This window comes from Mixophyes fleayi, chromosome 7, assembly GCF_038048845.1.
Source record: "Mixophyes fleayi isolate aMixFle1 chromosome 7, aMixFle1.hap1, whole genome shotgun sequence".
Lineage (NCBI taxonomy): Eukaryota > Metazoa > Chordata > Amphibia > Anura > Limnodynastidae > Mixophyes > Mixophyes fleayi.
Genome location: NC_134408.1, coordinates 7,232,156 through 7,258,601, shown reverse-complemented (window position 1 = coordinate 7,258,601; position 26,446 = coordinate 7,232,156). Strand labels below are relative to the sequence as shown.

General features: G+C 38.5%; 1 protein-coding gene across 1 annotated transcript; it reads left to right on the top strand.

The window, feature by feature from the left end:
* The first annotated feature begins 2,313 nt into the window (after positions 1–2,313).
* Positions 2,314–13,487, top strand: LOC142097201 (interferon-induced very large GTPase 1-like). Its single transcript, XM_075178849.1, has 3 exons — positions 2,314–2,422; positions 3,754–4,066; positions 7,991–13,487. The coding sequence occupies exons 2-3, from the start codon at positions 3,772–3,774 to the stop codon at positions 12,691–12,693; spliced, it is 4,998 nt and encodes a 1,665-aa protein (XP_075034950.1). The 5' UTR covers positions 2,314–2,422; positions 3,754–3,771; the 3' UTR covers positions 12,694–13,487.
* Positions 13,488–26,446: the final 12,959 nt, after the last annotated feature.

Here is a 26,446-nt window from a genome sequence, read left to right as displayed (position 1 = left end):
TCCCCCATACACTTGAGAGGTATTTTTCCTAATTTAACCTGTTATGTTGAAGGGCTGGAGCAATATTATGGAATCACTGTGGGGTGGTGTGACAAGAAGACATTATCTCTGTAGGTGATGACACCAGTGGTATTGCTGGTTGCCCAGCACATCCCCAGGAAAGACTGTGGGGTTGAGGTTTAAAGTGTGGCCTCTCTGGGTTCAGATGAAGTGTAGCAACCCCGAGCAGAACTATGAACCATGGAGGTAACTTTGCCACCTACACGGCTCTCTACAGCCATGCCATTTATTAGATAAGGATCTACAAATTACTGCTGTGGAACTACAGCTGTAGACCCATGTGTCCTGAAAGCCAGATATTGGGAATGGTCCTGATCTCTGCTCGAGTGATAGCTTACCCCCAGAGAGATGCGGAGTCTAACGGAGGAGAGTTATTCACCGGGGATTCCCGCAAGGGTATATAGCCTTAGCTGCTCTCAATTGCAGGTCGCGTTCCTCTAGGGGGCACAGAGCAGATAATACACAGAACCACAAAGTAGCCATCAGGCAAAATAGAAGTAGTAGTGAAGAGATGAACTGCAGAGAGCTGGATCACTGAGATCCACAAAGGTGTATACTGGAGCAGGACCGATGATGAGCGATGCTCTGCAGTGAAGCCACAGGTCTTGACTGTGAGATAAGCTGAGCCAATAAATCAGTAAAGCTTTGAGCTGCAGAGGGCAATAGCACTGAGATCCACACAGGTTTATAACGCTGGAACAGGATCGATGATGAGCGATGCTCTGCAGTGATAATGCTGAGAAGCAATGACCTGCATAGGCAAATGCTGAGAAGCGATGAGCTGCACAGTAATGCTGAGTAGTGATGAGCTGCACAGTTATTGCTGAGTAGCGATAAGCAACACAGGTATAGCTGAGTAGCGATGAGCTGCACCATCCACAATGTCAGGAACAACAGGAGTCAGAGGAGATGCTTCCTATCAGGTAGAGAGACCTGATGACATGACACCCATTATATGGAGGAGGAACCTTATAAAGGGCACTTGCTGCAGATGATCCAATCACTGCGGAGCAGAGGTTTTGAAGGTTCCCGGGGTAGCACATGCGTAGACCGCTAGGCAAGATGGCATCCGATGATAGAGGAACGCCAGGCTGAACAGCAGATAGCGGTAACCAAGGGAAACCAAAGCACAGAATGAACCACATGAAGCTAAACTGGTGAGATGCGTGATACCATGGCTGGTTTATACCTAGGTAAATGTAACAATACAAAAATATCCAGATGTCATCACACACTAAATAGTTCCCTTTAATTGACAGTGACATATGCTTTACCTATCATGTCTCTGCCATAAAGTAGTTTGTGGAAAACTGCCATAGAACGCTTGTGGATACGTGCAAATGAAACTATTCTTTAAATTCAGTCTTTGAACTTTGCTCTGCACTTGTCTTTAATCTATAATCTGTATTTTCAATCTGCTTCTTTCACCTTCCATAGACTTTAACCTAACACAGAGATTGACAGCACAATCCATGACACAGAAACAATATGAGTTTCTTACTCAGGATACATTTATTGCTGTGTGTACAATAACTATAATATGAATGTTAGTTAGGACTGAAACAGTCAGAACTACATTGATGTAGGGTTTAATGGGTAAACATCCCCAATGTATGGTGGTTATCTCAATGTGTTTCTTCAAGGTTGAAGGATGACCATCCTGTTAATTACTTTGTACTTCAGTTGTAGGTTAAACGGATCAGTGGCACAGTAACCTTATTATGCAGAGTATATTCTGATGAATATGTTAATAAGAATTTAGATGGAAGTAGTTTTTGGTTTAAGAAGAAGTCCATGGAATTTCAATGTCGGCCCTTATTGAGAAGCTTTTCAACATGGCTATTTGTGTGTTTTGTTGCAGTTTATTTCAAGCTTTCCTCACCCAGCCACAGGCAGATAGTGCTCCCTTACCTAGCTGTCCACATTCAAAATAAAAAGTGCAACCAGTACATGTGATTTAATGGATATACTCTGAAAGGGGACATCCCATGTCCTGATTCATTACCCACTTTGCAGTGTATGGTGGTTATTAGCAGGACAACAGTCTCGGCAGTTGGAGCTATAGTTCTGCTTTTCAGGACAGTAGGACAATCCCATAGAATCAGGACGGACCCACCTAACTTGTGGCAGTTTGGAGGAATGTCATGAATTGTAAATCGTGACAAAGCAGAGAGAGTGAAAGTGAAAGGTGTTCTCTTTACTCGGAAATCATTATTACCAGTAAAAGGCAATCTGTTCTGGATTTGTTAATGTTTAATTTTATCTGAGAAAACCTGGGCTCAGTCTTAGGGGACAGACATTCTACATAGAGGAGTCACCACCCAGATCCGCTCCAGTGAACACAGAATAAGAAGAAGTGAAGGTAAATACAGGATCTTCTCATACGGAAACAATGTTAGTTCTGTTTATTTCAAATTCATTCTTCTTTTCATTTAGCCACAGAAATTGTTTTATTTTCCTAAAGTAGAATTTCACGGTCCTGGTTTGAGAAGCCTACACTGTATCTCTCACTTGTGATGTCTTGTTTAACATGTTTATACTAACCACTGTGTTATATTAGCTAATGTTCAGTATTTCTCTCAAACAGTAACAAGATGTACATTAATAAGTATATTGATTGTGTAATTAATATCCCACCACGACTAATATCTGCCTAAGGAAGATGGGCTGAGGGTTATAAATGAGACCTATGTCCCCTCACTCTCTTGACTAACTTAGTACTAATTGAGACTAATACTAATACTAAAATTAGGAGTAATGAAGCAGTATATTAGGAAAGAAAAAACAATAGAAATGAATGACGGAGGTGATAGGGACGTGATAGTTGGTTGGACGTTAAAGTGATGTTTGTTGCTCTTTCCACCGTGTACACTCCTAGCTGTACATTCACATCTGTAAAATGCTGCACGGAGTGTTTGTAAGGAGAAGGGACAGAACATAAGGTGCATTTCTGCAAACATGAACAGAACTGTGTAGTTATTTTAAAGGTGACGGTCACATTACAAAATGCTGCATTTATACATTGTATATTTATTAGCATTCATGAAAAATTTTAATCTCAACATTTTATTGCAAATAGCACTGTGTGGATACAGACAATTGAGTTTTTGCTGATAAACTGTCTGAATCTATTATAGCCTCGGTATTGTTCTAATCAGCCTGTCATTATGGCAGGAGATCCCCAAGCTACGGGTTCTCCTGCTATACTGTCACCAGTGCCGGCTGGCAAAGCTCAGTGCTGGCTCTAGTAAAATAGGGGGGACCCCACAATTTTTGTCCCCCTGATTCTGCTTTTATCAGCTTATGCACTAGGAGTAATATGTTTGGAAAGGGGGATGGAAGGTTTGGGGTTAATGTTTGTGTTTTTTTAATATTAAGTATTTTCTGCCGGATCCACAGCCTTTTTTGCTGGCAGATCCGGAGACTTCTGCTGGCATTGCCATTTAAATGTCAACATTGTGACTGTCAACATTACAACTGTCGACAGTCACAATGTCACCATTTTAAACATGTCGACAGAATGACAACATCCCAATTAAAATATATTCTTAAAAAAAAATCATCATCATAAATGGTACACACCACTAATGACAATTAATAACTCCCCTTTATTAAATAATTTTATTTAATAACCAATTCAGATAAATCATTCTATATAAACAAACTAATCACTGTGTTTATACTTATTTTCAGACTGTGGAATTCAGAAAAATGGCTCCATTCAGAGAACCATTGAGGACTATTAAACAACTGAGATGGAAATTAACGGAAGTGTTTGAGGATAATGTGGATGGTTTGTGTGATGAGCTGGACTCTCTCCACCTCATAACTTTTCAGGACTATAAAGATCTGTACCAGGCTGTGAGCCCAGGACAGAGAGCTGACAAGCTGATAAACAATATACTACAGAAGGGAGAACCGGCCTGTGAGAGATTCCTGGACCATCTAGAGAACATGATTCCCAGGTTTCCAGCATTGTCTGATGTGTCCCAACACCTAATGGAAAGTGAGTAACTTCTCTCATCACAATCACAGACATTTCACATTACATAAACATGTTCATTGGTTATTGAGTGAAAAACTTGCACAGTCAAGAGCAAAGATATTCTTCTTTATTTGTGAAAGTATCAGTGAGGCAGAAATTACATTTAATCAAATGCATCAATGTGTATTTCGTTCTGTTGTTACTAACAGATACAGTTTGAGGGAGAGCAATACCAGACTTGGATTTTTTTTTTTCTAGTTTTCCCTAAATGAAACAATATAAATGCTGTTTATTTCAAGGTCATTACAAAGACACTCCTCTATGTCCTGAAAATAAGAAAAACAAATATACTGACACAGCAATACCATGAAGTCTTATAACCATGGGATGTAAGACTTTATGTGCCTTCTATGCTAGGTTTGGTAAAGGATAGTGGAGGCAGGTCTCTAGGTTGGTCTCAAGTGGCAGTGCCTTCACCAAGGTCTTCTCAAGGGCCATGTGTAGGAATATAATTCAACAGACTGGATGATTGAACCTATCGGGGACCAACATGGAGAATCCCCACCTAGGATGTGGCCAGAAATGGGATGAAGTGGCAGTGAATAACACACCTGCTTTCCATAACACAGTACAGCAATAATGAAAGTTAGTAATGATAATAACGCTAGCAGTATATATATATATAATATGTGTATTATTAGATATAATAAATACTGGCGCTCAAACTCGAAATAGGAGAGTAAATAATAATATAAATCACCGATCTTGGTGTACACTATTCTTCATAAGAGTAGGCAGCCTCCCTCTTAATTTTCGGATGGTACTCCGATCGAGAAATAAGTATTGTTAATATAGAAAGAGGGATGATGGCGCCAAATCTAGTAGTGCTAACTGGTACAGAACGTCCAGACAGTCAGTATTACTGTATATAGAGATATAAATACAAAGTGTTCATCATGTCAGGCTGGTATAAACAGTATTAACCAATGTTCATAATTCCTGATCATATGCCGAAACACAGACAGAAGAAAGCAGAAAACAACGTTTCAGATGTATCCGTGACAATCAGTAGCAAGTGATAGGTGGCAACATACCAAAAAGATATAAATAAACAGCTAATCTGTATCAGAGGTTCTTGGAAATGAGCTCCAGTCAGCTTCAAGAGGTCAGGAACAGACGTGTAGATATCTTATGTAGGTATATGGTAACTGGATCATCAGCCACAGCACAGTCACTGCTCACAAACTCCACTCTATATGGAGGAAGGATTCAAGCAGCACAGCTCCGCATCAGTCCAGGTTGGGCTTTTTTACATCATTGTAGTACACCTGTCAGCCCGACTACTTTTTACATTGTGATAATATAGTTTCTCATTTTCCAACTTATTTCCCCATCTTCAATAACCTGTCATGGCTTGGTCTGTGTTAGCTTTAATGAAGCCAGGTGAAACCAGACACAGGGAATTCTCTATTCTCCAGCCACAGTGAGCTGTGTGTGTGTAGTTCAAGCCTTCTCCCACTAGCCACTTACACTCCTCCTGCATTAGACCTTGTCGAAGCCATGACCAACTGACGCCGAATTCAATCCATATATTTTCCCAACAGTAATTCACCTGACACACACTCCTCAGGGATAATTCATAATTTTGTCTTGACCAACCTAAGTTAATTACAATAGTACATTTTAAATTCTATTAATATATAGTACACATATAATCCCTATGCCATATTTTCAATTGGCATTCATTGACATTAAGAGTATTCTCCATTACCCATACATCAAACATGGTGTCATGAAACATTAGTTGGACGTGAGCTCCATAGTTTTGGTATACAGGAAGTCAGCCAACAGTAATGGGGAACACTAGACTAATGCACATGAGTACAATAATCTGGCTGTAAAACTAACTGTTATGGCGTAACTATAATAAGTTTCACTGCATATTGCTGGGGATTATGAAAGTGCTGCTGAGGTTGATGACAATTAGAAGCAAGATAGACCCTCGCCCTCATGCATTTGGTGGATCAGACACTGACGACTCTTCAGCCAGCCGAGCCAATACACAGATGGCCCATCATTAAATACATCTTTACTAGAACCCAAAATAATTACCGATCCTCATTCAGTGTTTAGTTTTGTAGTCTTGAAATCTTGAAGACTTGGAAGAAATATACTGAAGTCCATTTTTTATCTGATTTGTTGTGTGGTCTGTAAACCGTGCAAATTACTAACTTGAAAAATATACATCAAACCTCATAATTTCTGAAAAACACATCCAATGTGTAAGGGTTTGCAAACTGCAGACTAAACTGCTATCTATGCTAAAAACAATCTATGCCCCACCAAAAAAATTATTTCTTCTATTTCATTATCTGCTATCTTGAACAAAATACCAGAAAAAAATCCTACAGTGGTGGAAAAATACAAATATTTTTTTAACTAATCTGTTTACCTAGTCTTAAGCTACCTGTGGATTTACAGATATAATTCCACAACAACCTAAATCCACCCACCCCTAATGACAGAAAATGATGGAAAGAATAATGGAGGTGGGATCCAATGCCCCCTCTGGGATTTGTATTTCCACCTCTCCACTTGGTTCCAGAGGAGGGTGAATAGATCCTTTGTGCTATATTGAGGACTTGTACTCTACTGAGGAACCACATTACCAATAACACCGTCTGTATGAAGAATGGTGCAACAGCATTACGATGGGGATATTAGTTTCCACTACTTCCCACCACCCCCAAGTGGGATAGGATGGGAATCCAGCATTAGACTGGGGCTATCATTGTACCTCCACTGACTCCATTAAATTGCCCTGGCACTTCACCATAACAGGTGGGTTAGTAAGATTGCCTGGAAAGGAAAAATGGTGATTAATGCTTTATTCCAATATACCCCACCTCACAAACAGGTAAACTATTTTTTATTTCACACTATTTTTGTACTTTGGTGTCTGTGATTTTCTTTAGAGTTCTATGTTATCTCTTGGTCACTGACCTGAGAATTGTTTGAGCGTAATGAAATCACTAAGGTAGAAGTACCACTACTCCCATAGTAAATAATGGAACTCACAACCATTGTTATTCAGCTATACAGAGGTGCTATGCCTCATTGATAGAACCTTCAACCGCTCATTACAGTTTAGCAAGAGGGGTGTTTGGGAAAATGATAACCCATAAACCCATTCAATGACAAAATGTGATATCAGTACAACATTTATTACAACTTAATAACAGGACACAACAGTTTGTCCAATAAATGGAAAAAACTACCAAGTAAATGCCACCATTATTATCTTTTCTGCAATTGTGATCATGTAAAAATTCTTAAGGAATTTCCTTTTTGTTTAAAATAATTTTATATTACGGATAGTGTTAAAATGTAAAGGATTAAAATTCCTCCCAAAATTGTACTTACCTGATGTCTGTTGGTGAGGTTGGGGGTTCCTGCAGTTCCTGTGCATGCTTACTGATGCTCTCCTCTTTCCTCCATACTCCGGCCAGTCAAAAAAAAACCATAAGGTCGGTAAAGATAAGAAACTTAAAGGTAACCCCGAAATTCCGGACACCAGGTAAATAATATTTGGAGAGGAGGTTTTAAAGTCATAGAACCCCTTTCATAAAATGTTTAAGCTGAAACTGACTATATATTGGTTTTAGCAGGGCCGTAACTAGGACTATGCGAGAGGGGCTACCAACCAGGGCACAATTCTGAAGTGGGGCGCAATTTATGAATATTTTAGGTTCAACTAGTTTTAATTGGTTCTAAAACCGTTTTAGGACTAATTAAAAAAATAGTTGAAAATGTTGAGGTACATTTACAAAAATTAAAAAATTAAAAATGATTAAAATTATATACATTTATTAGTTTGTTTCATTTTATGACTCTGTTCATGACTATGTTAATGTACTGTAACATTAAGTTATTTTGCTTTTACAGACAAAGTGCAGACATTTCATAGACTTGTGGAGAACCTAAATATACAACAACAAAGAGTTTCAAAACTGACCCTAAGGGATGTTCTAGAGATTGGGTCAGAGAATCTGGATGATGTTCAGCCTCAGGATATAACAGATTTTCCATGGCACTTTCTAAGGAAGCTCATGGCTCTGAACAGAACGGCACTAAACACTCAGTTTACAAAACATCTACCTAATGTGTTATCAAATGAAAATGAGAAAGAGTTTGATTTATTAATTACTATCTCTGAGGACAAAGCAACTCCCAATATTCACCCTCTGGATGTTGTGTGCGCTCTCCTGCATTGTTCAGACAGTTTTCTACAGCAAGAGATTGTATCAAAAATGTCCATGTGCCAGTTTGCTGTCCCTCTGCTGCTCCCTGCTGGTGATGGCACAGAATGCACCTTCATGCTGTGGGCAATGAGGGATATTGTGAAGAGATGGAGACCTCAATCATTAGCTGACAGTACAAGGTTCAAAGAAGAAAATGTTGTGAACATTCCCATGCCGATCTTCTCCTTTGTACGATTAGGAAAAAACAAATTATCGAAATCTAAAGTCCTTAATCAAGTCCTTAATCCAGCTCAACAACATTACGATTTCTTCATACATGATAATATGGAGGGAAGAAATATTGAGAGGAAAATATCTGATGGACTTGTGGAAATTTCCTGGTATTTTCCTTGTGGTCAGTCTGATGTTTTCCCAGAGCCCATCGCAGTGACCAATCTACGTGGAGACCTGGAGTCCAGCTGGGAACAGTTCATGTTTCTGACACAAGTCTCATCAGCTGTGTTTATATTTATTGAGAGTATTTGTGAGAGAGAATTCAGAATGTTATCAACCTGCAGTAACACCGACACACAGTATTATTTCATTGTTACTCGATGTCCCGGTAATAAAGTAACCACAGAGACTGCGCAGCACATAAACAATCTAATGTCAGAGCTAAATATGACTACTATGAATATTATTCCTAATGGAAGTACAGCTAATGATGCAGCATTTGTGAGAAAAATACAAAACAACATTCAGTACTTTTTAAACAATTGTCAAAAAAGAAGAAATTTGGTTAGTATTATAGATGAAATCCAAGGAGATTATATCTGTGTAGATGAGAACACATCTACATGTCAGAATGCAAAGGAACATGCCAGGAACATCACCTCTGTAATACACAATGTGGAAGAGTATAAGAAAGAATCTCTGACATTACAGGGAGATCTGTGGAAACAAATAACAAAAATAAAGAAAGAACTTTGCAGAATGACAAAACAAGGAGGGAAAAATGCACAAGATTATCAAAGTGAACTCATACAGCAACTAAATTCCCTATATAGGGAACAACGCAAGCACGTCATCTCTCATGGTATATCATTGTTTATTAATGCAATCACCCATTTGTCTCAAGTGGAAAAACATTATTTTTTCAAATGGCTGAAATTTGAGCTGGATTCAATTTCAAGAAATAAAATGTCTTCACTGCAGTCTGAATACAAAGAAAATTGTAACAATAAATCAAGTAATCGAGAAAAACTAAAGCAACTAGACCAGAAGATTTGTGACAGATCTTTAGGAAATGAACATTTCCTACGTGAGCTGGGGCAGGTTTATGAGGCTGAATGTTCAATGGTTAATGAGAATGTAATTGCTGAAGCAAAAAAACAATTTACAAAACTTCCAGGAATAGCTGCTGATCTCCTGCTGGATGGATTCCCATTGGAGCTGATTGATGGAAACGCCTCCAACATCCCCCTGCAGTGGATAACTGATGTCCTGACTGAGCTGGACAACAAGACAGGAGGACACTGCAGGATGAGAGTAATAACTGTGCTGGGAGGACCAAGTACAGGGAAATCCACCCTTCTGAACACCATGTTTGATTTACAGTTCCCTGTGGCCAGTGGACGATGTACACGAGGAGCCTTCATGACCATTATTAAAGTGAAAGAGACCTTCCAGGAGGAGCTGGGCTGTGAATTTATTCTAGTGATTGACACTGAAGGGTTGAAAGCTCCTGAGGACAGTTATGAACATGACAATGAATTGGCAACTTTAGTGGTTGGTTTGAGTGATATCACCATAGTGAATATGGCCATGGAAAATACAGCTGAAATGAAAGATATTTTACAGGTCGTGATCCGTGCATTTCTTAGGATTAAAAAAATTGGAAAGAAACCCAACTGTCGTTTTGTACATCAGAATGTGAGCGATGTGTCCGCTCATCAAAAGAACATGAAAAACAGAGAAAAACTTTTGGAGCAAATGAATGAAATGACAAAAATTGCTGCAAAACTGGAGAAGATAAGTGGAATTACAGCTTTCAGTGATGTGATGGACTATGATCTAGATAGACACCATTGGTACCTTCCTAAACTGTGGCAGGGGGTCCCACCAATGGATCCAGTAAGAACCGGTTACAGTGAAAACATTTTTAATTTAAAAAAGAGTTTATTTCAATTTTTTAAATCACAGAACTCTGAGTATAAGAAATGTCACATTCCTCAGTTTATTACATGGATAAAGAGTTTGTGGAATGCAGTTAAACACGAGAATTTTATCTTCAGTTTTAGGAACAGTCTGGTAGCTGAATATTATAATAAACTGGATGTACAATACTCTCTGTGGGAATGGGAGTTCACCAAAAATGTCCACAGCTGGGTGATGAGCACAGAGACTAGTATTAGAAATCAATCTGCTAATAGTCTTAGTACAGAAACCTGTGCACAGTATAAGGATGTTCTCCAACAGCTGCTACTTGAAGAAGAAAGAAAAGTTGTGGAATTACTAGAAAATTTCTTTGAGATTAAATCTGAAAATGTCCATCTTATAGAACGATACAGAGAAGATTTCTACATGAGTGTAAAGTTCCTAACAAAACAACTAGAAAGGATTGCGCTCAGCAAGTTCAATGACGCTGTTTCATTTCAGAAAGGAGAGATCAATATACCGAATGTCCAGAACACATCTCAGAAGCTGATTGAAGAGAAGATTATTGATCTCCTGAAACGCTGCAGAGAAAGGAACTGTGAGCTGGGTGACATGGAGGTGAAAGGAGAATTTGAGGACATGTGGGAAAAAACACTATGTGATCTACAGCTGGAGGAATTACCAAAACGTAACATCGGCCAGACAATGCTTCATCTGCTGAGAAATGAGATGAGTGTAAAAGGTGGTGACATTACTGAAAACCTATCTAATGTGAGGTTAGATGACTATACACACAGAGAATTTCAGCTGAATAAAATGTACATTGATGAGCGTTTAATTACAATGACAGGCATCCAGTTACATAACAGTTCAATAAACTATGATAAGATATCAGATCTTGCTGCAGCTTTGATAGAAAAATGTAATACATATGTCACAGAGACAGTAAAATCCACTGAAGATTATAATGACACTTACTGCCAGGAATTACTGCACATGGTCAATACTAAACTTGAGCAAACAAATGCTAGAAAGCTTAATGTCTCCTCACAGTTTGAGCTGGACATGAAGCTCCTCATCTTTGGAAGAGCATCTTGGAGATATCAGAAGATGCATGAGACATTTCTCCACGAAAATGATCCAAAAATCTGCCTAGAAAAATTAAAACCTAAATATTTATCTACGTTTGAGAGTATATTTGAAGAGAAAGATGAGTGTCGGAACAGAGCCAAAACATTCTGTGAGCTGTGCCTGAAACCAGCATTAACTGAGTATGTTCTGAGGCATCTTGGGAAGGAAATCATTGATGAGATATTAAAAAGTTCTGATCAATCAAAATTCAGCAGCAGAAGTATTTTTCAGATAACTGTCCTGGAGGATCTACTAAAGGAAAACACATTCCAAAAATATTTTAAATACATTAGCTCATATGAGAACTTTTTGAAAAACTGGATATTTCAGTACATTGCAGAAAAATACCAGAGTCCTCCAGCTCTAAATACTTTACAGGGAAATATTTTGAGTGTGATCACTGGAAAAATCCAAGACGTCCTTAAAAGTGAATTTTTTTTAAAAATAGGAATAATTTCAAATGCTTTAGAGCAGTTTTGTGAATTATTCAAAAACGAATTAGTAATTTCACAGAATAAGATGCAAGTGATCACTTTCCATAATACAGCAAATGTTGAGCAGTTCTCTGAGGACATTCTCTCATATCTCCCCATCATAGAAGAACAAGTCCTCTCAGAACTGGGGTCATTAAACATTGAGTCTGTACTTTCCAGGGTCACATTGAAGCCTCAGGATGAACTGTTTAAGAAGGTGATTGGATGTGGACATCACTGTCCGTTCTGTAAAGCACCCTGTGAAAATGCAGGTGGTGATCATAAGGAGCATTCTGCATCTGTCCACAGACCTGAGGGGTTGGGAGGGTATAGTTGGGCAGATGATGATACATTGAGCACTGACATATGTTCTACTTCTGTTGTATCAAACATTCCATTTGAAAATTTAGACACAAATTGGATTCCGTGTCCATACAAAGAGTATCGCTCATATTATCCAGATTGGTCCATCCAACCTGACTCCAGAATTAAGTCCTCTGATTACTGGAAATACATTTTTGTGCAGTTTAATCAGCAATTTGCTGATGAATATGGAGACAATCCAGCTGTATTACCAGAAGACTGGAAGAAAATAACAAAAGAACAAGCTTTAGAAAGTCTGAAGGAAGCTTTTAATACTAAGTGATAGTAATTCTGTCAGATTGGGCTTATCACTTAAATCAGTGACATTATTTCGGGATATAGTGCAATTTTGTGAAGAACGCAAGTGCACCACATTGTACAACAACCCAAACAATTTAAAACCAGAAACACCCAATGCCATTAAATAACACATACACACCTATCTACTACAATAATTCAATATGTTACAAAACACAATGACCTAATGCATTAAACAGACTTCTCCTATTCTCAAACACAAAGCAGACAATGATAAGGCTTGTTTTGAAATAATATATTTGTGCATGTATATCATTGGATGGACCAGCTTTATTACTACTTAAACAGAAATAGAGCAAAAAGGGATGTATATTCTCTAATTACTGCAAGCTTCATAAGCATTGATCCACAAACCATACTGTCACTTGTAGTCTCACAACAGGACATATAACTATTTTGGAAACTTGCTCCGAGTCTCAGGAAGAAGAGTGCCTGGATCTGAGTATATTTGGTCTCCTGCTTTGCTTGAGATGATGGACTCCATAGCAGCTGCTTGAGTAATGAAATCTGGATCTATGCAACTGAACCAATATCAGTTTTATCTGTTTTAAACATTTAGGAGTTGTTCATCCAAATCTAGTTATTAGGACTAGAAATTATATAACTAATTATTATAGACCTATTGGTAGGATACTATTTTCTAGGAGAAAACTGTAGAAAATTGTTTGCGTGATCATTCAGTCGATATTTGTTTTTTCCAAATTTAATGCAGACTTTTTCTACTGAACCTAACATCAATTAAATAACTGCTGTAAAATACTTATTTTATATTAATTGATTATAGCAGAGAGCAGGCTAATTCTGGAAAAAAAACCTCAAAGGTAATTCAGGGGCATAGGGGTATCTTCTGGATGAAAGTTTGATGTCTCTGTGTTACAAAATCACACCTATCTAAATTAAAGGTACTAGACTACTGTGGCCGATTGCAGTATTTACAGATGTAGCAAGAGTTTACATGACACCCGGTGCGCCACAACTAGAGTTTATCGCTTTGCTCAAGCTTTTCGCTTATAGCATTGCATAATAATAACATAAAGTCCTCCAATATCTTATACTGTTTGCTTGTATTACCAGTACTGTCCGTGGGGGTTATCTTGCAAAAGACATTGATACAATTTCTGCTCCATGATGTCACTGATTTATTTACTGCACTGTGAGATGTGCTGAGAAATTTTGAAAAGTAGTACAGTACATGCACTTAGCACACTGAGCGGTTATCAATGTATGAATATAGAGAAAGGCATAAGGGCCTTTACTGTACAAATGAGTTTCTTGTCTCTTGTAACCTTTGGGGCATATTCAATTCCGATCCCGATTCGCGGGATCGCGCCGGAACGGCCGCGAACGTAATCCGCGGTACCGCAATAACGTGGATTTTCGTTCGCAGCCCATAGGGCTGCGTACGAAAATCCGCGTTATTTCGATACCGTATTACCGGCAGTTGTGCGCATTTTCCACGGTAACGCGCGTTACCGCGAATCGGATCGGAATTGAATATGCCCAATTGTGTCAGTTCAGTGACTATTTTTTCTTAATTTTATTTGTTGGCTTATTTAACTTCCCTGTAATACAGTAAAGTGATCCAACACTTGCCTGCTCAGCACAGGGGCTATAGTGGATTCTGGAATAATGGGTAAAATGTGGTGCCCTGTAGTGGCAACTATCACAATCCAGTGATGCCAGTATAATACGAAGGTTATATATATCCATTATACTAAATTATAGATGGAAAATAAAAATAATTACTGTCATTTAAATGCTAACATCGTCGCCTCTCTTCCCCTCTGATTACCTCCTCTCATGCACGTATCCAAGACTTCTCCCGCGCCGCTCCCCTCCATTGGAACAAGCTTCCCCGCTCCATCAGAACTTCCCCTAATCTGTCCTCTTTCAAACGAACATTAAAAACCCACCTTTTCCTTAAAGCCTTCCAGTCTCATGCCTAAACTCCCACCGGTCGGCTTCCTCTCTTTCTCATCCCTTCTTCCCTTCTCCCCCTTCCTCCCGTCTCTCCGTCTCATCCATGTGTCTGTCTGTCTTCCCCTCCCTTTAGATTGTTCGCTCCTTTGAGCAGGTCTCTCCTACCTCCTGTTTCCATCACTTTTAACTCTGCTCTCCAGCTACTCAGCTCACCTCCTCTCAGTCCCTCTGCCCTCTGTCTCCTCTCTCTTCTCTCCGCTCCCCTCAGTGACTCTCAACCTGTCATCCGTGCCCACCCTCTTGGGCCATAGTTACCTGCCTATACTCACTTTTCCCCTCCCTCCCTCTCTTTCATGCTGTGCCTGAGCCCCCAGAGTTATAGTGCTTACTGTTACTTGTACTGTGCTGTTTCACCTTGTACTGTGCCATTGTTTGTCCTTGTACGGCGCTACGGATACTTTGTGGCGCCCTATAAATAAAAATTAATAATAATAAAATAATAATAACACAAGGGTTTATTTGGTGGATAGTAGACATGTGTAACACAGTATAGTATGAATGGGAAAAATCCATAAAGCTGCATTACCACCTAAAGTATTTTTTTGTGATTTTTGGTGGAGAGGAATTATTTTATTACAAGTCGTTGGGGCTTTAGGAAGATTATATGAGATATCATCCATACAACTAGGAATACTTCTCTTTCTGGAAAATAACTCACTCCTTTGAGTCTATCTATTTTTTTAAATTTGTTTATTGAGTTTTTTTTAGGGATACAAAAAATAAAAGGGAAGGAACGGGTGTACAGAGTCCAATCGGGACTAATGGTAATCTGATAATAAATATATTTGTATATAAATATCATTTAAGCATTATTCACAAATAAACATATATATTAATCATAATATATTAACATAAACAATATAGTAAAGAGGAGAAATGAGGTCCTTTGGGTAAGGAGTAAAAGTAGGTAAGTAGGGAACAGCAAAAGAAAATATTCTGAATAGTTCTTATTAGCATTAAAAATCAACGCTGCACAATCTATGACTGTAATAATTTCAACAGAAATCTGCATTGGAATGCAGGGCGGGGTCCAGTCATTTGTCCGTTCTATGGCACAGAGCTGTGTTCAAGCTCATAACACAGGAAGTTTTCCATATACTGAACTCCTTCTCTTGGCATGGGAATAAAACATCCACCTCATTCCATAGGATGAGGGAGATGGGAGAAGAGACATCTTTGTAAAATGGTGAAAACTTCTCACTATGTAAACCAGTACACAGATGCTATTTTCAAAACAAACCAACTCTTATTTTCAATGCAACTATTTTCTGATAAAACTAACATAACACAGATTTTGTTGCTGTATTTCAAATAACAATTATTCTAATTCAAAACAACAAAGACTTCTCAAAGTTTAAACACACACACACATTGTGTTCTATGATTGGAGATTCGGTTCACACTACATGCCAAAAATGTAAAGCAATCGCTCTAAAAATATTTTAACATACATTTCATCTGCAAAATCACTATTTAACACACATTGAAGACCATGTTTAAGTATTCAACTCATGTCTTTCTGCCGATTCAACCAGTAAAGACATTTCTAGTCCCTTCCAATCTGGGTGTGACCCTGTCTTGTAGTTGCTGTAAAATTGACAAATACTATTTATTTACTTAATACCTCCATAGAAGGTCTTTAAATCTTAAATTTAATGTGTACATCTTCCAGATTCATAAAACCTGCATATTTTCTGACAATTTTTTTTTCCCTTTCTATCTCCCTGTCGTTCTGAAAATTAAAAGGTACAGGCACCATTTTCTCATAACTTTTGGACACATTATTAAAACCAGATATTTCACTGAAATCGCACACAAAAAAAACTCTGGATTGCGCGTTTACAAGATTAACACTAAACTTGCACCTGGACATTTATCTATGCTTTAAAACCACATTTGATCATTACACAAGTCTTAACAGGCACTACAAAAAATCAGACTATCTTTAGCCTATTGTCTTCACAAAACAAACTTATTTACACCTCTGTCTCCAAGGTGATAAAGAAATTAAATATCCAGCATTTATTGCAATAGAGCTGAGTGGATAGCCCCAGAATGACAAAAGTACGAGAAAGATATACCATATCATTTTATCATATATGGAACAAACAATTCACTGATCAATAATATTAACACAGCTTAAGTAAGATTTGCAATTCTAAAAACAGCTTAAGTATTGTACATCTAAACAGCGGGACAGTTATTTACTTCTTACCAGTCCCGTTCTCTGGAAGCTTAGCTCGATCTACTTCCAAAATTTGCAAACCATGAGGATATTATAAAGAAAAACCTCAAACCATTCAGTTTTTTCAGGGAGAGATGAAACATGAGAATACTATACGCTGCGCAGGCTGTATTATTTTTTTTACTTTACTCTTATAAGAGAATTTCATCTCTCGTTACGTCTAGGGTTCAACATTAAAAATTCCATTCTCTGGTTTACTCATTTTATAACTTCTTTGTTTTTTTTTACTTGCATCCCCTGCTTAGAGTTTTCATGCAATCAGGATTTAAAACTCTATAGGCACACACTTACTTGCCTGGGGAGCCACGCAGTTTCTCTCCTTAAAAACAGCAGACCCTATCTTGAGTTAGGGTCTCTATTTATCTAAGGGATGCGCCCATCACAAGAAACTGGCATTTCTACTCACATTATAACTTGTTAATTTCCAAATAAGTCTACCGAGTAGATCACAAAACATCACAACGCTTTCTGCCAGATATAGGTTATCAGACTATACTGCAAAAGCATTTCATATAACACATTAACTTTGCAAGTCACATCTATACACAGTGTTAAAACACTAAAATGTCTTTTGCCAGTTATGGGTGGCCAGTCCGTACTGAAGAAAAGCACGTTTTAGCAACATTTAAACTAACAATAGTTATCTTAAATTTCTAAGTTTATAAGTTTCTACAAAAACACATACAATTAATTACTACACATTTAGCAATAAGGTCCTAGGTTACTTTACATATCAGCATCCACCCCTCGATACACTTCGGAGCACAGATATATTTAACACATCTGATACTCACCAGTGCAGAGGAGTGTAGGTCATCAACGTCTCCCCCTTGTCGAAGCAGTCATGAAGAGAGTACAGTGTGGTATGTGATAGCCATAGGACGAGAGCCCCCAGGTTGTATAAGATTTTCTCTTTCTGTCTCTTTAAATAATAAATGAGATGAGCAGGTTTCCAAAATATAATATTTCTATAGTTTACTATTAAAATGATATTATACATAGATACAGCCATACTGGACGAAGCAGACATACGCCCAGGGTCTCAAATGCCAATTGACACTATATTTGATTAACTCATACATTTATAGTGATGAAACTCCTTATTACTTCAAAACCCAGCTTCCCAGCTTACATCACTGCTGGCAATCTAAGTCTCTATAATTAAAATGACATGTTCATCTTGGACGGTCATCTTGACCTTTTACGTTGCCAATATTTCTTTGGCCATATCCGGCGATATTGTGCAATAATGGAAATTTACTAAAAACATGTGTCTTGTTATGTAATATGTGTATTGTGCAATATGTGTTTTTCCGTTCTCTTAAAAGCTCAGAAACAAAATTCAAGTTCATTGGTTTATTCTATTGAACTAATTGGTAATATAGGGTTTTTGTTAATAATTACTTCGACACTAACTAAGGTATTTTCTCAACATCTCATATTGCTATATACCAGTGACCCTTCATAAGATTTTCTCCAACAGTAGAGGAATGCCCATTGATCATATGCTAACTTCTTAATAAGTCGCCTAACTATATTTAGGGCTATTTGTGATCATATAAGTTAGAGTCATATCGCTACAGCCTAGTATGAATATTATCTTATATTATATTATTACATATGGGATACTATTTACAGACACTAATAAGCTGGAAGACACCTCCCATATTTACATACTTATGCTCACTAAAGGCTGCTATATGGGTTGTAGCGATACAAACGGGTTCTAGAATTAAGAAAGCGAATGCTCATTTAGAAAAAGGATTTGAGTATAAACTCTACATCCTAAAAGTCCAAAACAAAACTTTCACTTCCAAAGTGATTAAACCTGAGCTGACACAGGTTAGACATCAAATACAAAAGCTCCTCATTGCTCAAACCCAGACTACATAACATATTTTGTACTGTGGGCAATAAAGCTAGTAGTTTATTGACTAGAAAGCTTAGAGAACAGCAAGCCAGAAATAGAATTAGACATATGACATAAAATTGGGGATTCAAAATCTCAAACCCCCCTGAACATAACTAATTTGTTCTCAACATGTTACGCAGGTTTATATAACCTCAAAAATAACATCACCACAGATCCATTGTCAAAAAGCGACATCCATAACTTCCTCAACCTCCTAATTCTCCCTCCCTTAGACCATGACGCTATTCAAACACAATGGCCCCCTGGACTCAGAGATTGAGGAAGTTATTAACCATCTACCAAAGAACAAAGCTCCGGGTCCTCATGGGAACATTAATGATTTCTATGTTACCTTCCAAAATGACCTTATACCTACCTTAGTAAATCTGTACAATGCGGGCACAGAAACTGGAAGTTTCACATAGGGATTGCAGCACAGATTGTAATGATTCTGAAGCCTGAGAAAAACTAATTGTAGTAATTATAGGCCAATAGCCCTACTCAACAACGACATAAAAATTTCCGCCAAAGTGGTATCTATTGGGAAGATGATCATCAATTTTTCACTTGCGACGTTGAGTATTATATACTAATATAGTGCACAAATGTAGAATACTGGTTGTTAAAACATTTTTAGAGTGAGATATGAACCTCAGTGTGACACTGTATATGTTTGTTTTGGATTCTATTGTATTTATTTTGTAACACAATTACTTTCTTTTTGATACACAATTATTTCTTCACGTGCATGGGAACGCCATGGGCACTAGGCTCACCTAAAGTTTTGCTAATCTATACATGGGCCTGTTTGAAAATATGTACATCTAGAGTGGCCCATTTGGGATAAACCTAGTATTCTATGGCAGATACATAGATAATTAGGTTTTTTTTTGGAAGGGGGATTCTTTCTTATCTAACTTTTTTGTTGAGCACCTCCACACTAATTAATTTGTTTTGAAATTCACGAGTCTATCTAGTGATAGCCATTTCGCCTTTTTGGACATTGCACTGTCTATAGAAGGGAATCGAATAATTACAGCAGCATATCGGAAGGAGGAGGACAGTAATAATTTTTTAAATTATAAGAGTTGCCACCTTAAATCATGGATAGACAACATTCCTAAAGGACAACTTTTAAGGTTCCGTAGAAATTGCACTATAGATGCAAACTTCTGCCTTACAGCACTGGGTTCATGAGTTCAATTCTCGACAATGGCCTTATCTGTGTGGAGTTTGTATGTTCTCCTGTGTTTGCGTGGGTTTCCTCCGGGTGCTCTGGTTTCCTTCCACACTCCAAAAACATACTGGTAGGTTAATTGGCTGGTATCAAAATTGACCCTAGTCTGTGTGTCTGTTGGGGAATTTAGATTGTAAGCCCCAATGGGGCAGGGACTGATGTGAGTGAGTTCTCTGTACAGCACTGCGGAATTAGTGGCGCTATATAAATAAACGGTAATAATAATAATAATAACCTTTCAAAGATAAGCGGAAGATCTTTTGGCCTCCTTTAGAGATCAGAGTTATCCCATATACCTATTACAAATAGCACTTAGAGAGGTGAAGGGAATAGACAGCAATTCACTTTTGGGACAAGGATACAAGAGGAGTAGAATATTGGAGAAGAAAAATAGAGTCTGATACTAAGGAGTATTTAGCATTTGTGAGCCAATATGACACTTATTCGGGACAAATTAAGAAGGTTATTAAGAAAAATTTGACTCTCTTTAAATATGTCCTGAAGGCCTCAATGCAGGAGAATCAGAAAGTGTTTTTTAGGACAGTTGCCACTCTAAGGAATAAAATAGATCCTAACCATGTTAAGAAAAATAACTTAGTTGGAAGGGATACTAAATTGGTTGTGGATACATTCCATTGGTCACGAGATAAACCAAAGGGCTTTTATAAATGCAACAAAATCAAGTGTATTACTTGTTCATTTGTGGAACACAGGAACACAAATTGTTGCTCTTTTGCTTTGATTAATTGCATATGTAGTATTAAATATATAGGCCATAGGATGAAAACATTTAAAATAGGATTTTTAGAACACAGATGAAATATAGTGAAAGTAAATATTTCTCATAGCCTCTCAAAACATATCATAAAAAAATAGAGGTATATTGGAGTGTATCAAAATCTTGGCCATAGAACAAATGAAATCTACAGCAAAGGGAGGACACTGGTTCGCAACTCTCTGTAGAAGAGAAGAGTTCTGGATATTCTCAATGGGTTCTCTATTTCCTATAGGACTTAATAACTCTATAGAGCTGAATATGGCTTGAAAAAGAGGAAAAATGCAGAATAAAGACAGAAAACTATTTTATTCTCTTATTGTCATATATATTTCTTAGAGCTCTCTAGTATGGACAATTCTGTAATTATTGTTGCTAATCTTATGAGCCTGTTTATGCAATTTGATCTAATTGTTTTGATGGATTACTCCTTACTCATGATATGTATTTTTTTTATAATCAGTGTGGACCTTAGAGGAGGTTATAGCTCAATAGGCAAGTGAACAAACCGATGGTTGTGGGTTTGAACCCTGTTAGGGATTAATATATTTATTTTTATTCATGTATAATTTGTTAATTTTCCTCAATTGTAATGATCCGATTGCTTAATTTTATATATAATTTCATCTAATGAATAATGTTATTTAATATGAATATTATTAACAACTAACCAAATAATAATTTTAGCTTTTTGAAAATAGATCTAGCACACAAATACTCTGCTACTAATTATTGTTATCACCTGTATCTGGTGAATGGGAGAGTTATGATTGGACGATATTAAGTTAAAAGAGAACTCCTGTGCTAATTCCATATCTCTGAGGAAACCACAATATCATTATGTGGAGAAACACATAAGAAGAATGCAAGAAAACACCTGTGTCCGATTTCAGAGGATATTATCTGTGTATGGATCGCTATAGAACCTAACCTGAGACTTGGGTCTGGAAGTGAACAATATATAACAACTATATCATCTGTGGATTGTACAGAAGGTAACAGATGGGGCTTCTTTTCATTCATTGACTGGGGAAAAGAGACAACAACTGCCGCTCTGTGCTGGCTGCGGTTTAAATCAAGGATCGCCACGAATTGTGGTAGAAAAAAAAAAAAAGCTAATTGGCTTTGAAGAAGCAGTTTTCAGTTTTACATATATCTCCCCGGTGTTTGTAATTTCAATAAGAGATTTCCACGCTCTATGCCATACAAGGGGCTAAGTGGCTCCGTAAGAAGCAGCTGTTCTGTCCTTTACACACCTCCATACAGAGAAAGAAATTTTATTTAATTTAATGAAAACAGAATACCTACTTATATGTATAGCCCCAAATGACTAGTCCTTCTGAAAGAGTCAAATCTCTATATAAGGTTCAAATAATTTTATTTGAGCAACACCACAGTTATTAAAAGATACTGTTGTGTGCATTACCAGATTGAAGTGCTTGTTAGCATTGGTCATTTTACAGTTTTTTTTTATCTTTTATCATTTTTAAAGGGGTATTTTGGATGGTTGATATTTGTGAAATTTAGGAAGGCGCATGCTCTCTTTATATAGTCAATTTTATGGTTTTTATTATAATGTTTGTGTTACTACACAGTGTTGTGAACTTAGAGGACTTGCAGTTATTTATAAGGGTTAACCCATCACATAATTGTGGGGAATAAGGGATAAATCATAACTGCAGTGTAAATATGGTATATCAACTGAATCCATTGATAAGTTGAGCTATTAAAGTGTAAAATGTGAAGTCAGGGTGTCTGTTGTGTGTGTATTCAGTGGCTCTGCACATCCCAGTGTTAGAAGATAGCAGTGTCACCTGTGGCAGCTTCAAAGACCCCTATGGTGAGCTAAATCCTGGCCTAGGATGGAGCTTTGACACCTGAATAGACTTTTAGGAGCTGCTCAGCATGGTGTCTGGCTCAAGGAGACCACATGCTGACTGGCTATATTTTATAGAATAATTCAGTTTTAAAATATGCCAATTAAAATCAATAAAAGTATTGATCAACTACATATTCCTCAATAGCATGATGAAGGGCAGCTCATATGTCAAATTAAGAATTCTACCACACAGAGAAGTTGGGGAAATGATTACAAGCTCAACTGATACCCTGTACCCAGGCCTGTTTGGTATCAATAAATGGGTAAAGTCATAGGGGATCTATTAATAATAAAATTGGGTCTGTGTGACACTCCACAGAAAAGTTAGGTCACATGGTAGAATTGGGTAGTAAATCAGGCAACATGAAAATGGTGATTGTAAAAGTGTCACAGACCACAACCCCCCCTGGAGGTGGGGAAAGGTGTAAAGGTGTCTTTAAAAAGCTGAGACCAGTTACAACAAATTGTCAGTTTTGGGGATCAAGCTAATTGAAGGACTGTCCATCTTTTCTGCCTACCCCCAGGCATACAGATTATTATACATAAATTATGCTCTGTACTTTCATCCCATTTGTTTTTATAACTGTTTGAATTTTTTTATTTGTATATCAAATCTTTATCTAATTGTTTTTATTATCTGTAAGCATTGTACCTTTTGTATATTAAATCTAACAATTTTATAATTCTGTCCTTATTACTCTAAACAAATCCATTGCCTGTTTAGAAGAGTAGAGATTGCTTGGCTGGGTTAATTCGTTAGAAACCAGAGTGTGAAGGGTTAACTGTTTAGCTACCAGAGCACCGAGTGTGCGCAATTGAATAATTAAATCATAGGTTTGCTACGGGCCTTATACGTAGTTGGTGGCAGTTGGCGGAGAGGTGTGGAAGTGGGTGTCTGTGTTGGAAAAGGGACCAGTAAATCTGTAGCCTTAGAAAAAGAGGAGAGTCTGAGATTTGGGCTGGAATCCTGTTTGTTCCCTTACAGTAAGCTTCCAAGTCACAAGTGCGCAGAGGGCGGTTTGTGACAAAAGGGGTTCAGGAGCGGTTTCCTGACAAAATAGAGGTGATATACTGTATGACTATTGTAATATATGACAAGTTATTAAATCAGGCAGTGGCCAGATGGGCTTATCCCTGACAATTGTTGGCAGCTAGTGGGATTTTTCTAATCTTTAGAGCATTAAATGCTGGGTTTAACTAATTATTCCCTGCACTTAAGAACTGGTAGTATCCTTGCGAGGAATACAGCTGTGTTCATAAGGACAAAACGCAATGCTTATTATTTTTTAAGACATATGTGCAAATCAGTTTCCTTCCCTTCTCTCTCTTTTTTTTCATATCTTTTATTTTGCAACGTAACTGAGAAGATGGCTGCGGCATATACACGTATGACAACGGAGGTGCTGATGGCACAATGTGAGGGGTGAAAAATTCCCACTAGTGGCAAAAGCAAGGAGCAATTGATTGAAGCCCTCTTGCAGAGAGATCAGTGCCAAGTTGGAGATGTGTCCCAGGAACTACACAGCCAGGATTCAGAAGAGGACCTGAATGTGGATATTGCTCAAAACCGGGTACTGTTATTTTCTGATGATTCCAATAGTTCAAGTGTGGACATTGCTAAGGACGTTTATTTGTAAACTGTCCAAAAACATTGAGGCCCAGCGCACATTGCAACCAAAATGTAGCTTATACAGCAGGTCCAGGTGAAGGAAGCTGTAGAGTGCCAGGTTGCGGAGAGGCACGCTGCTATGGAGGCAGCAGAGAGGCGCGCTGCTCTAGTGCCCTGTTGCAGCATATTAATATCACCCCGGAGGCGCACAGACAAAGGTTCCGCGATTTAAAATGCAGTGACACTTATTCACGACTTGTGGCCCAACAATCTGCTTCTTTCAAACAGTGGATTGGAGGGTTAAAGATCACCACCTTTGATGCTCTGAAAGATTAAATGATCCAGGAGCAGTTTCTCACTTTGTGCCCAGGAATGGTAGTCAATCGGGACCCTGAATCATCTGCGGAAGCAGCTAGACTGGCAAGTATACTGTCATTTGGGCATCTGCAGCTAAAAGAGGGACTTTTGCGCCAGGGCAGTCTGCCTGGAAAGGGGAACAGCCAGGAGGATCAATGCCCCCCTCAATGCCATCACCCATTGTTTCTTCATCGTTTGGGAGGGTTGGGGCAAAGCCTGTTTTGGGAGATAACCTCAGATGTTTTGTGTGCATCCAGGTGGGGCACATCAGTACCGCTTTCCAGGAAAGAAAAACACTTCACCCCACTCAAGGCAGGTACCTTCCCTGCAATCTTCTCCAGCTGTCCTGTGTGATGCTGGACCACACGGGGGCAGAAAGGGCTACCTATAAAATGTCACTGTGGGTGACAAAGCAACTGTGGAGTTAAGAGACACGGGAGCTGATGTTACACTGGTGCATTCAGAACTGTTGGGGTTAGAGGACTTAATTCCAGGAAAATGTATTTCTGTGCAATGGGTGGGTGGAATTCACCTTACTGTGCCTATGGCCAATGATTACCTTGATTGGGGTGCTGGAAAGGGCCTAAGAGAAGTAGGGGTATCAGACATTATTCCTGCCAATGTGTTACTTGGGACTGATTTAGGTAGAATGCTCTCTCAGTATGTCTCCACAGACCTCACAGGAGGTGACAGGGAATAGGTCTGTTCAGCTGCCCCTGAAATGTGTAAACCAGGAAGTGACAGGGAGAAGGTTTGTTCTACTGTACCTGAGGGATGTAAGGATGTTAATGCCATCCATGTTACAGTGTCAGAATCTGCTGAGAGTTACCACGTTTTTCCCAGGCACCAGAATATGACAGGGAAAGGGTATCTTCTATTGTACCTGGAGGGAGTAATGATGATAAAGCCAAAAATAGTATTGCATTAGAATCTACACATGTTCTGCCACTGACATCTTCTCATGAGGTAGGGACAGATGACACTGTTACTGCAAAAATTGTCATTGATACTGGTATAGTGAGATGCTAGGTGCTTGCTAGAAATGGGACAGATGACAATGTGATTAATTTTATTGGGTTGGAGAAAAGCAATTTGTCTACACAGGTAATGTGCTCAGAAGTGAGGGTACAGTGTAAATGGGAGGGAGGGCAGAGTAAAACTGTGTGCTCTGTGGCTGTACCAGCCGTACCCATGCGTGTTGAGAATGTGGGGGAGACACATAGACATGACCAACGGGAAGTAGTAAGTGACAGCAGTCCTTACATTGCTGCTGTGACCTGTAGTTCGAATGTTCACCACTCAGATCTCCATATGAGTTCTGAGCATTCACCTGAACTTTCTATAGAGACAGGGGGGTCAGTTGCAAGCTCCATAACTGGGAAGCAGGGCAGAGTGGAAGTAGGTATTCTGCTGTGCCAAAATTAAGGGGTCCCCACTAACATGAGTTGTTGTGGGAGGGAGTTGTTCTTCCAGGTAGCACCCACAAAGAGACTCAGTCAGTGAGAGGTACAAAGAGTGTAGCTCAGAATGCAGAGGTTAGCCCACAGCTATTAAAGGACCAGAAGTCCCAACCGAATGAGGTACTTAACCCCTTCTTAACCCCCCTAGCGAGACCCAGCTAACAGTTATCCCAGTGGAACCAGGGGGAATCTGTGGGAGTTGGCCTGGGCAATGACCTGTCAGTCAATCTCCATGCTATCTCTTAAAAAGGAGAGGTGTGCTTA

Excerpts from the sequence above, each read along its gene's own strand:
- LOC142097201 (XM_075178849.1), top strand. The coding sequence starts at position 3,772 with ATGGCTCCATTCAGAGAACCATTGAGGACTATTAAACAACTGAGATGG. Across the intron at positions 4,067-7,990 it reads GTCCCAACACCTAATGGAAA|ACAAAGTGCAGACATTTCAT; the intron begins GTGAGTAACTTC and ends TTGCTTTTACAG.